We start from the raw sequence: 13,377 nt of genomic DNA on the forward strand, positions 1-13,377 counted from the left end.
GATTTATAACATCCATCTGCTCCCAAGTATTGAAGAATATATGCATAAGGTGGGTTGTTTATTTTATTCTACCATGTACAAAGTCTGAAAGAGACTTAATAAATATTTCTCAGAATAAAAATACACAAGAATTAGTATTAAAAGTAACTTCCTTAAGAAGCCTCTTCTTGGAGCCAGAATGATAGCACAGTGGTAGGAGTTTTGCCTTGCATGCAGCTGACCCAGAATGGACCTGGGTTCGATCTCTGGCATTTAGTATGATCCTTCAAGTCTGCCAGGAGCTATTTCTGAGTGCAGAGCCAGGAATATCTCCAGAGTGCTACCAGGTGTAGCCCAAAGAACAAAAAAGAAAAAGAAAAAAAAAGAAGATTTGACTAGAAAATGGATCATAACAGATTTGTGACTTGGATCTGGTTAACATCAAAGTCCCAAGTCTTAGCTCTTCTGGTGCCTCAACACCAAGAATTAATGATTTTCTTTATTTACTGACAATGGAAGCTCTGAAAAGCAGTGTGGCTGATATTTCTTTTCCTCTTCTTCTCCTTAAAAAGAGAACATAGAAGACTGGACTCAATCGTGTACTATGCTAAGTTTGCAGCAAATTTAATAACAGAGACATATATATGTATATATATGTATATATATATATATATATATATATATATATATATATATATATATATATATAAGCAGTATGATAGTGACAACATAATAAGAAAACAGAGGGCCAGAGAGATGTTTCACTTGGCTGAGTAGGTGCTTTCCATGCAGGAGACTCTGGCTTCATTCCCAGAGCACTAAACCTGAAGTAAACTTTGATCAACACCTGGTATGACCCCAAAACTTTTTTAACAAAAGAATTTGAAGTACATCGAACATTCGTTATAAGCCAAGCTTAGGACGAAAATATCCCCAGGAGGGGCCCGGAGAGATGGCACAGAGGCGTTTGCCTTGCAAGCAGCTGATCCAGGACCAAAGGTGGTTGGTTCGAATCCCGGTGTCCCATATGGTCTCCCGTGCCTGCCAGGAGCTATTTCTGAGCAGACAGCCAGGAGTAACCCCTGAGCACCGCCGGGTGTGACCCAAAAACTAAAAAAAAAAAAAAAATATTCCCATGCACATGTGCTATTCTTATATTCATATTTATTTATGATCTTTATATTTATATACTTTATGTAAACATACATTTATAATATGAAACATAATACTACTGTATATGATATTTGTAGTTATTGATCCATAATTATTTAAAAATTAAGGAGGTTGGTGCTAGAGTGATAACACATCGTCAAGACATTTGCCTTACACTCGGCAGACCTGAGATGGACCTGGCTTCAATCCCCAGCATTCCATATGGTTCCCTGAGCCTGCCAGGAGCAATTTTTGAGTGCAGAGCACAGAGTAACCCCTGAGCACTGTTGGGTGTGGCCCAGAAATAGAACAAAAATATATATGCAAAGTTAAGGGGGTGGATGGGAATGTGGTATTTATTTGATCAAGGACAGACCTATATTAATTTCTAAACATAAATTTAGAGGCAGATCTATCCAACTCTAGAATTAGTTCAATCCTTGCCCTGTCATGAAAATTCTGATAGTGTGAGCCTATGCTAAAAACTTCAGGACAGTATATAGACAGTATATAGACAGGACAGTTCTAGTATATAACAGAAATGTTTAAATATTACATTAACACATAAAAGTCTTTTCATCTTAACAAAGATGCTGAAAAGCAGATAGAGCCCTTGAAGAAACTTTATTGACACTTTCCATTAAGCATAAAAGAGACGCTAGACAGACAGTATAACAGATAAGGTATTTACCATGCATATGGTTGATCTGGGTTCAATCCTTGGCACTCCATATGGTTCCCAAGCACCACCAAGAGTGATCCCTAAGCACAGAACCTCTGAAATAAGTCCTGAGCATTGCCAGATTGAATCCAAATTCTTACTCTCTCCAAAATCAAAGCAGTAGTCCAGAATAAAGGAAAGCCAACTACTTAGAACTCGAGAAGTCTGCAAATGATCAATTATAAAATTATTAAGCTACATCCTTTTTATAGCAAAAGGGAAAGTATTCCATTAAACCAAATGCTCATACCCCTCACTCCACAGCCCACACAAATATTAATGTTGCCTTTATTAGGATGTATTTCCCGTGATCTATCAACTTGACTTTCAGCAATTGTACTAATACAGTCCTCTTACTTTGCACATATATCTGAATGATGGATTTTGCCACTTGTGGTTTTAGAAAGAGCAGAGTGAATGAAATCAAGTTGAGAAAGATTCATCATACTCCATAAAGATGGGCACTGAATCAGCAGAAGCAGACGCATCTTTACCCATTCATTTGAATGAAAAGTCAACTATTTATTGCCCTTGTACAGGATTTCCAGCTGAATTATGGAGAAATGCAGTTTCCCCTGGAGGTAAGGATCACTGTGTCCCAGTTCTACAGACCCACAGAATTAATGTGACTTGAGAATTTAAATACTTGAGTTGTTGTTTGTTTGGTTTCCGGACAAGAGAAAGAGTTAAGCAATGGAACCTATGAAGTATTTAAATACCTACAGTTTGCAAGTAGATAGACCTATCATTAACTTAAGTATGCCTGTGCTTCTGTGGCAACAGAGCTTATACCTTAAACTAGGTACAGCCAGGCAAATCTGTTTTAACCAAGGCTCTGCCACTTAAAACTCTAAGAGTTTGGAGCATCAGCTCTCTGGCTTCTGCTTGCTGCATGGTGCTGATAGCAATTTGGCCTCATCAGGTCTAGAATGGGAAAAAAAAGGAGATTGTAATGTGAAGGATTAAAAACCTTACAATCTAACTAAAATCTAATTATACTTCCTGAGAAGTAACCACCCCTAACTAAAAGCTAGCAGAAAATTAACTAAAAGCTTTAAGAAAAGAAAAATGTCCTACAAGCTCTACAAGTGGGGACCAGTTACACTAGTATTCTAGGGGGTAAAGGAGGGAGATATGGGATGCATACTGGGGACCAGGGTGGAGGGAGGACATCACTGGTGGTGGGAATGCCCTTGATATATTGCCTCTATGCACCTTGAATATTATTGTGAAATATCTGCAATTCACTTTGACCACAATAAAAATTCATTTTAAAATATATCAAAAAAAAAAAAAAAGTCCTAACTGAAAGCCCAAGCTCTAGCAATACTGTTCTGAGGAAAATAATTTAAGATTGAGAATAAAGTTAGTTTGCACACCTACAGCCAGCAAAGTATAGAATAGATAACAGGGTAGGTAAAATTGGCCCACGAAAGACTAATACAAACATTTTAGGACAGGGGTGGCGAACAGGATTTTGACCCTCACTCAAAATGGCAAACTGCAATGTGTGTTTAATATATTATTGTTAAAATTAGATGCTTTTGTGTGAGTGTTTTTCTGTTTTGGCAGGTCACTTTGTGGTGTGGCTCTCTGACTCTCACAGTTTAAAATTCTGGCTCTTTGTGTCAAATTTGTTCGCCACCCCTGGTTTAGGATCTTTTAGATGCCCACTAATTGGCTTTGGGACATACCCCCAGTTCCGTACTTCAGGTACATTGATGTAGTTAACTAACTGTTTTTAATTTTGTCAGTTAGGTGTTGAGAGCCCCTTTAGGGGAGTTTTGATTGTGTGGAATCAATAGCCACTCTGGAGATATTTCCTGCCTGCTCAGGCAACCCCAAAGCTTGGACTGTCCTGTTTTATTTGTCTCCTTATGTGTGCGATGGTCTCATTCTCTGTGACCAACCTCTGCAGGATTTGTCAAAGGTGCCAATATAATTGACATTATGCAGAGATGAAGTATTTCCAATATGTGGTGTTGTGGCTCAAACTATGGCCTTAATCACCATTATAAACTTCTAGTAATATAAGATATGTGATTTATATACTCTTATAAGTATTCAATTTTTATTTTAAATAATTCAATAATGATAAATTATATATTTACTACTAGATCAATAGATCAATATATCTTGTAGTAAATAAAATGAACATAGACTACTTGCTAAACATGTGAATGCCATAATTTTAAAGTTGCTGGCATAAGAATCTTTAGATATTTATCTGTGATTTTATATTGTTATCAAGTACACAAAACACACAGTGCCAAATAAAGAAAGGCACAATAATAACAGTGGAGTTCATACCAACCATATATATGCATTTTAGCTGGTAGAGAAAGTACCCATGACTGTCTTTTCATACGATTGAAAGTAAAAGGGATTGGAAGTAGAGTCAGCCTGTAGTGAACCAGGAGTTTAATGTACTTTGTAGTCTCTAATGCCATGAAAATGCCTCTGAACCCTGGGGACATCAACCAAGAATAGCTTTAATGAAATGAAGCAAGTACAGTTCTGAAGCTTCCACAGAGAAGTTCTAGAGACTGCAGTTTACATTAGAAATTATCTTGCTCTCTTTCAGCTACAAGAAGATAGGAAGGCATGATGGTGAAAGTGAATGCTAAGATCCCTTCCAAGAAGAGGTGAGAGAAGGCTAGAGCACTGAGTATTCCAAAGGAGTGAGGGCTAGATATTAAGGAGAAGTAAAGATTAGTAGGACTTTTTAAAGACTTGAGTATTCAGAGAATGTTCCCCAGGCATACATTCAACTAATCTTTAATAAAAGGGCAAAAAATCCAAAATGGAACCTATGGAACCTTACACTGACATGGAGATGAGAGAGAGGAGAAGGGGTGAGAAGAGAGAAGAGGAGAAGAAAGTGGCGGAGGATTGGGGAGGAGATGAGAGAGAAGGGAGGGGAGAAGATGGCAGATGAAGGGAGAGGAAGGAGCACAGTGCTGTGGAGGGGAGAAACTGGATGAGGAGTAGAAATGAGGGGAGAAAAAGAAGAGGAGGGTGAAGGGAAGAGAGGGTGAGAAAGGAGGAGAGAGGAGAGCAGGGCTGAGGAGGAGAGAGGTGGTGACAGGGGGAGGGAAAAGGAGATGAGGTGAGAAGAAATAAAACAGAAAAGGGGAGAGGATATTAGGAGAGGAAGGAAAGTTGAACTGAGTTGAGTTGAATTGAGTTGAGTTGAGTTGAAAGAAATCTTCAAAAAAATTACTGGAAAAATTACTGGAAAAGAGTTCATTCAGGCAGTTGGATATGAGAGTGGACTATAATCAGGAGAGCTCGATGTTGTCCCTCACAGTCTTTAATCCATAGAAAGTCTCTTCTTATTCAGAGGTCCCTAAGTGTTCTGGGCCTCTCTACCCATCTAGTTCATGAGTTCCAGTGAGAAGAGTTAGTTTCGTCCTTTTTTGACAGGACATCTTTTAGAAAATCTGATAGGTGGGGTCAAAGGTAGATGATCCACCTTAACCAATGGTCAGTTTGGCAGAAGTCCAGTCATGTGAAGCTTAGTAGGGCCTGAAGGGGGACAAACTGTCATGACTTTGCAGTTTTTTGAAGATAAAAGTCCGTTTGTTTCCAAGACAAAGAACAAAACTCTGAGCATGCTCTTACTCTGTCTAGGTGTCCTGATCCCCTAGGAGGCCATTCTCCTCATCACAGACTTGGTTACTGGTAAGCACACAAGTAAAACTTAAGGGGTGAAGGGGGCGTCTGAATATGGGTCATTAACTAGACTAAAACTAAGACAATAGTCTAAGGGAAAAAAATCCTTTAAAAGTTCCCCCAACTGATTCAGACTCCCAAGTAATAGCTGGGTGACATCATCCCAAGATTTTAACAAAAGCTTGTTTTTCCCAAGTTCACTTAAGATATTAAAAAAAAAAACCTATCAGATGAGAAAAATGATACCTAGGAATAATAAGTGACTTATTTGGTGGAAGGATTTAAACAAGACTGTCTTAATCTTGCTTGTGTCTGTTGAATGCAGAACATAAACAATAAGGATAAAAAATAAAGCATTGGCAGTTTATGGCTCTAAATGGTTGGATGTTAAAATAAAGAAGGCCATGACTTCACTTCTTTATTAGGAGGGGAAATGCACGAAGACTCCTAACTGTGTACATAAAAACGCACGTGGAGGGACTTCAGATATAGAATGTGCCTATCTGGATTCCCTCCTTCTCTGCTCTTTTCAAAAATGTCCCTTTAAAAATTGCCCACTCACCATCTGGAGGTAAATTTCCTGAAGCACAGCAAATGTGGAGGCAGAGATTGTTATAGACTGTTCCAAATGGCACTGGCACCTATATTTATAATATTTTCCCAGAGCAGGTTAGAATGGCTTATTGGAGAGAATTCCCACTCTAGTGCTAGCCCATCAGCCCAAGTGCCCAGTTCCAGCCAATCACAGGGCAGAGGGGGCATTGATGCATATATATGTATATTTGCACATTTTTGCATATATATATATAATGATGCCCTCAAAGTTTAGGATTATAATGGAGCTTCCTTGAACAGATGGAACAAACACAGTCACAAATGTGCTTCCTCAATTTAGATTTCTCTTAAGATACAGTAAGGGTCAAGCTGACCATGCTTTCCCTGTCCATATTCTCTTTTATCCGAGGGAACTAAAGTAAAACTGATGCCATTCCATTAAAAACTTACAGCTTCAGCCATGTCACTACACGTGAAATATTGTTCATTCAGAGGCAGGATGGAGCAAGAGTAATTTATAATCTTAGAGTGTTTGCTCTCAAGTCAATAACACAGAAGCCTTGAATAAAAACCTTCCTGTTACTTTCCACTATAATATATCTCACTTATAGCCTATAAAGCAGTGGTTGGGGGGGGGGTGGATTTATTCCCTGGACACCATCTGTATTAGATAAATTCTCCGCTATAAGCTACCTTCGTACTACGATTATTTTTAAATATGTTACTCAAAGTCAATAATCATTTTCCTCTCATCTTTTTTAGATTTGAAAATAGAGGATTATTTTGCAGGGGCTCCAAAAAAATAAATCTCCAGAAATTCCTCCTCCAGGCTTCTTGGAGGCTGAAAATGCAGTGCAGGGCAGATGAAGTGACTTCATTCTAGGTGGCAGAGCGCTGGCCTCACACTCAATTTAATGAGCCTCAAATTTGGGATGTGTGAGAGCCACTCAGTGAGATTCTGTCTCGGGACAAGTCACTTGCTAACTGACTCAGTGTTTTTTTGGCAAGTGGGATCTCAGCAGTCCCCCTATGCTCCGACAAACCAACAGTTAAACTGACATCCCAGAGGCACTATTATCAATTGAATAGCTAGGTCCTAATCTTCAAGAAGAAAATGAAAACTTCCTTCCCAGCACTGCTTGAATAGTAACCTCCATTATATTATTTTTATCTCCTTACTCCCTTCTGCCCCCCAGTGTCTGGAAAACCCCCACCCATTGAGGCCATGAAGTAACCCTTCCCCCAACTTGAAGCATAGCTCACAAGTAAATTCTCATCAATTAAGCAAAGATATTTACTTTTTTACGATATAGAACAGGATGGGCATGGTAGCAGGAGCCAAGCACAGAGAGCAGAGAAAAATCAAATCTCTGAAGATGGAAGAATTCAGTGAGAGGAGTTTCTTATATATAGGACATTCTTAATTGGCTGAACTCTGCTGTCCCAAGATGCTTGCCTGCCATTCTTCTCTCTCTACACTGACTGCCTCTTCGGTTCTTTCTATTTTCTCCAGTCACTGTGCAAGCTCATGGAAGGTGGAAATCTGGGGGACAACCTGAATGCCAGGAACTTCTAAGATTCTGTGCAAAAAGGGGAGAGGAATATAGGCACAGGTCTCTGTCACCCCACCTGGGATCAGACACATTCACTTAAGATGCCCACACTGATACATAGATCCAGTTTGTGGTGTCTAAACTCCAAGTTAATGGATTTCCTTCATCCTTCAGAAATGCAGGTGAAAACCAAAAACTCTTTCCTGTTGATGTTTATTCCAGCATAAACAGCTCCAATTTGCAAATTAGAGGAAAATGACAGTGTTCTCTTCTGAACAGTTCTGGTCCCAACCCTCCCTGAAGACACCAGCCTTCACTTCCAGATGTCCCCAGCCCTGCCAGTGGGGAAAAAAATTTCAAGACCAGCAGGCCCTGTTTATTCCTTTCTGACAAGCAGTTCAAGCTTACACCCCAGAGATGGTTTCAGTTCCTTTTGGAATCGTTCAGCAAACACAGTTTGAGTTTAGGGAATCCCTTCCCTGGCTTCTGCCTGCCATTTCGCTCTTTCAGACAGGCCTGTCTGCAGTACTGAAGCTTCCAGTGAAGGTGAGAAATGGCAGTTGCATTAATTGAAAGTGTAAAAGTCCCTAGTGCATCTTGCATCTTTAGGGATCAAGAAAAGGCTCTGATGGCCTTTGGTGGGAGGTTTGACCTCCCCTGCACTCCAGCCTCATTTGCCTAGTTTAGACTAAGAAAGAAGGGTGTACTGGGGGTACTGACAAGTACCAACAATATCCCAAATAATCACTCTCTCACCTATGACTCTCCTAGGGTCAGTAACTGGGGTGAAGATTGCTCCAAGCCTTCCAGAGTTCCCAGGGTTCGAAGCCACTCTCAGAGTGCTTTGAGGCTGCATCCCACTTCAAGCATGCTGCGGTCTTAACTCCCAACAGCTCCTTTCACCCTGGAGGGAGCATAAACTCCATACTCCCGGGCTCAGGAAAGGAGGGCTATCATTTCCCAAAGTCCCTTCCAGAAACCTACTGGCCTTTGGGAAAGAAAGCACAAGAAACTGGACGGTCTTGAAACCGTGGAGCTACAGGGTACAGGAGGCTGCAGCAACTCATGAGGTTGGGGGAAGACGAATAGAGTCTAGGTACCTCCCAGACATGGGAAGACCTGGGCATCACAAGAAGATCATTCCCAAAACTTAGGCTGAGGGTGGGTAGAGAGGAAAGGAGAAAGCCAGATAAAAAGGGAGAAGTCCCCGCAAAAGAAGAAATAGCAAGAGGAACAGAAGGGAGAGAAATAGAGGCAAAGAGGACCCAGGAGAGGCAGAGGCAGAGATGCGGGGCAGACAGGGAGCACTGCGGTAGAACCAAACACCCCGCCGGGGAAGCCTTGCTTCAGGAGAACCACTGATCCTGAGCTAGCTAGGCTGAGATTGGGGGCTGCGTTGGGGGGGTTTCGGGAGCGTCTGGGCGGAGTGAAGCGATCGAAGGCAGGTCGGGTTGGCAGTCGGGATGAGCTCATCATCGGGGTGCGCCCCATGGCAAAAGCCTTTAGCTGGTGCAGATACCCCCCAAGATACTGCACCTGGGGGAACTGCAAACCGGGGTATCCCCGGTTTGGGGAGGGCTACAGGTCTGGGCATACCGCCGCAAGCAGGGGCAAGGATGCATCTGCATGGAGAACCCCCTAAAAAGACCCCCTCTGATCTTTTTGCTTTTGCACCTTCCCCTGGACAGCTTTCTAGCTGGAGATCTGGGATGCTGGTACCTAGGCGAGCTCCGGTAGCTCCAAGTCCAGCGCCCCTCCAGGGAGAGCCCCACACTTTGGGGATCCTATTCCGGACCATCCATCTCCCTCACACACATCTGTGCCAGCTGTTTGGGCACCTCTAGAGCGGCTTGGTGAAGAGCAGACTTAGAGGGGGAGCGGGGAGGAAGCTAGAGGGAGCGGGCACGGGTTAGAGGGACCAGGAGGCAGAGAGAGAGAGAGAGAGAGAGAAGCAGGCATCGGGTTGGATGGGGTGCAAGGGATCTCTCCAGGTTGAAGACGCAGAGGTTGAGCCAAGTGCATTCCCCCCTGGAAATGCACACCTACCTGGAACAGCCTGAGGATGTTGGCTACCATGATGGACACCGAACTCCCCGAAGCGCCAATCACCCCCACGACTTTCTCGGGTTTGACAAACACCGGTGGCTCCCCGTTGGTACAGCGCACGTCGGAGGTGTCCTTCTGGATGAGCGCCTGCACAAAAGTGAGCGACTGTTCGAGCGCATAAGTGTCCCTGGAACAAGTGTCCAAGATCCGCGCGCCCAGGGTGACGTTAGGCAGCAGGTTGGGATCGCTGTTGATTTGGTCCAGCGCGTACAGCATCGCCTCCAGCCTGTGGATCCCGTTCTCCCTCTTGATGTCTCCGCAGGGCGCACCGCTGGGACCCTTGGCGTGCACGGGGAACAGCCCCCCGAGAGTGACGTCCCCCTCAATCCGGATAGAGTGCGGGGCGTACAGCTCCTGGCCGTGCGCCGTGGCCGCCAGCGCGCACAGCAACATCTCCAAGACGCAGTAAGGGAACTTGGTTAAAGTCGGGGCGCCCAGGAGCATCTCCCGCTGCTGGACCATGCTGCTCCCACGGTGGGGGACCACCGCCAGCAGAGCCCCCGGGGCTGGAGAGCTGCAAATTTTGGGGGAGATGGATCTCCCTTGGGGACGCCAGCCAGGATGGAGAGGGGTCCCTTGAAGGATGCGCTCTGCGCTCTTCTCTCCAGGCTGGGGCGCGCCTGGCTGGGCAGCTGGCTGGCTGGCTCTCCTGGCACTGGGGAGCAGCGGGCACCCCGCTATCGCTTTAAATGGTCGCCGGGCTCCGGCTCCGCCGCCTCCCCACTCCGCCTGCCAGCGCCCGCGCCCGCCGTGCCCGTTCCCCACCCCGCGCGCTTTGCATCATCACGCAGGGAGGGGCTGCAGCGTGCTGAGGTGCTGAGAGTAGGCGGGGGATGGCTCCAGAGGGACTCTCCGAACCCCCCTTTGGGATCTGGACCCGACAGGGGGTGGCTAACGGGTTTCCCCTGGACCCCAGGCCCAGCCCTGCTTCTGCGCCCCTGTGCCCACGCGCGCGCCCTGGGGCGGGGATGGAAAGGGGATGTCTGGCTGTGCGCACTGCACCCCCAGGAAACCCTCACCAAGGAGTCCCCGAGGGTGTCATCCTCTCAGGGGCAGGTGGACACAGAAGCCGGGGAGACCCCAGTCCCCGATATCGGTGTTCCTGGGGGGACCCACTGGTGTGGAGACCAAGCCACAGGGGCGCAGGATGTGCGGATCCTTAAAAAAAAAATAATCTCGATTCTGACACTTCCAACAAGCTAAGCTGGCCAGCAGGAACCCAGTTGAGAAGGAGGAGTGGAAATGTCGAAATGCAAACGCCTCCAGGGTCCTGAGTGGCTCTTGGGGAGGGTACCCCCCAGTTTGAGCTTGTCTGCGGGGGAGATCCTGCGGTTCACTCGGTTTGTGCTCTCTCTCTCTCTCTCTCTCTCTCTCTCTCTCTCTCTCTCTCTCTCTCTCTCTCTCTCTCTCTCTCTCTGTCTCTGTCTCTCTCTCTGTCTCTCTGTCTCTCTCTCTCTCTGTCTCTCTGTCTCTCTCACACACACACACACACACACACACACACACACACACACACACACACACACAGCAGGCAACTCTGGAGAGCCAATGAACTTTTTTTTCTTCTGGCGCTGACAGGTGCAAAGCTCACTCCTACCTATTTGCTGATATGTTTCTGAGCCAATGACAGCTTTTCCAGTGCAAGAAACTGCAGCGAATACGTGACAGGAGGAAAAGCAGGCAAGCAGGCAGGCAAGACTCAACGCACTAAGAGGAAACTTATTTTATTTATTTTTTTATTCTCCTTACTGGAAACTGGGGGGGAAATGGAGTGTGTCGCATTCATTTGGCATTTAGGAAGTTTGTTTTTTTTTTCTTTTTTCTTTTCTTTTTCTCAACATCCTCTTGTACTGTCTGTCCAGATTTGAATCATTAAAGCAACAAGTGCCCCCCCCTTTTTTCTTATGACTAAAAGTGATTTTTCTATCCTTGGGGACCAGAATGGACTCACGGGCTTTGCTCCAAATTTTAGAGACCTTCTGTTTGGGGATTCAGATAATTTATACTTTAGAGTTTCTCTCATGAGGGTGGACAGAAAACCAGAAATAAGTCTCTCCCTGTTGTTCATACTAAAAGAAACATGTCATTGTTCAAAAAGAAAAAAAGAAAACAATCCGTAGTTAAAAACATGCTTCAAAAATAGGTTCTTTCTCTACGTCTGTCTCTTCCCCCTTTGATTCAGTTTGAGTTTTATTTTCATAAACTTCAGGGCTAACTCAGATATTCTCCAAGTAACCTTTTCATCATCCATGACTCCATTAAACTAGGCCAAAGTTTTTTGTTCAACATGTTCTTTTTCTTTTTTCTTTTTGGTTTTTGGGCCACACCCGGCAGTGCTCAGGGATCACTCTTGGCTGTCTGCTCAGAAATAGCTCCTGGCAGGCACGGGGGACCATATGGGACCGGGATTCGAACCAACCACCTTTGGTCCTGGATCGGCTGCTTGCAAGGCAAACCCCGCTGTGCTATCTCTCCAGGCGCACATGTTCTTTTTCTGTCCATGTCTTCTACTGCTTTCCACAGAGCAGAGAAGCATTTGTATGCCTTTTGTTGGCAGGGGGGCAGCTCATCCATTCCTTCTTGGACAAACTTTACCTCCACAAGATCACATTCTCATTTGAAGAGGACAGACCCGCATTCCTATCACCTGTTTTATCAGAGCATAAGCCTCTAACTGGAATATGAGTTCAAGTAATAATAATAATAATAATAATAATAACAATAATAATAATAATAATAATAACAATAACTCTAGAGAGTTAAATCTGACATTTTCCTAGTGCAACAAGAGTAGAGATATAGGATGCTTCTTCCTGACTGACAATCCATAGCAGAGTAAGAAAATGGAAGTCATCCTGCTCAAAAAGCCTTATACTTATCTTGGAGAAAATTACTATACCATTCTGAGATGTCACTGCCAGGCAATTTTCTGTCATCTTTACGCAAACACTGAGAGAATTGACTCAACAGCCTACCTTTGTTCACATCTGGGTTATCCATCACTGTGAGGTCAGTGTCTTGCTTCTTAGTGTGTGCCAGGATACATTTTGTGCTCTCTGGCTTATTTCCTTCTTGTCATTTTTTGTTAATCTGTAGATGTCTGAATATGTAGCTATGCCAGGGACATCAATATTCACAAAGAAATAGATGCTCCCATAACAGGAAAACAAGAGAGGAGTTAAGGAAGGAAAGAGGAAGGGAGCAGTGGAAAACATCTGGACTCCTGCTTCTGGGTTGTTATTTGATATTTTTTTCCATTTTATAGGTTATATTTTTTCTAATTTCATTTGAAGACTAGAGGATTGTCTTCTCATTCACCTTTATAGAATGGATCAAAGATGGTAGCATTGCTGAAACATATTTCTTGTAAAGATAAAATCAACAGTTACGGAAAGCAAAACACAGTAGAGCAAAAGAAAGGCATACTCAAAATAGAGTGATTAGAATCCTAGAGTTTAGACTACAAGGCTTAGACTGTTTCTGGAATAGTATGTGCTCATTTCTCTTTTAATATAAGGCTAATAGAATCTCAGAGAGTTGAGAAACAAGTAATTTATTTGATTTTCCCCCCTAGCATTATTTCTTCTCTCCCATATTCAAATCACACTCTGCGTGATTGATGTTCTAACAATTGAT

The 13,377-nt window shown here is 43.8% G+C and overlaps 1 protein-coding gene across 3 annotated transcripts in view; it reads right to left on the minus strand.

Annotated features, from left to right (window-relative positions):
- Positions 1-10,203, minus strand: part of GRM7 (glutamate metabotropic receptor 7) — an 884,078-nt gene extending 873,875 nt beyond the window's left edge. For all 3 annotated transcript variants that reach the window (XM_049766263.1, XM_049766266.1, XM_049766264.1), the window contains exon 1: positions 9,682-10,203. In XM_049766263.1, coding sequence (XP_049622220.1) covers positions 9,682-10,203 — 522 coding nt within the window. The remainder of the gene's footprint in view (positions 1-9,681) is intronic.
- Between the last annotated feature and the right edge of the window lie 3,174 nt (positions 10,204-13,377).

The sequence above is a fragment of the Suncus etruscus genome, chromosome 20, assembly GCF_024139225.1.
Source record: "Suncus etruscus isolate mSunEtr1 chromosome 20, mSunEtr1.pri.cur, whole genome shotgun sequence".
Lineage (NCBI taxonomy): Eukaryota > Metazoa > Chordata > Mammalia > Eulipotyphla > Soricidae > Suncus > Suncus etruscus.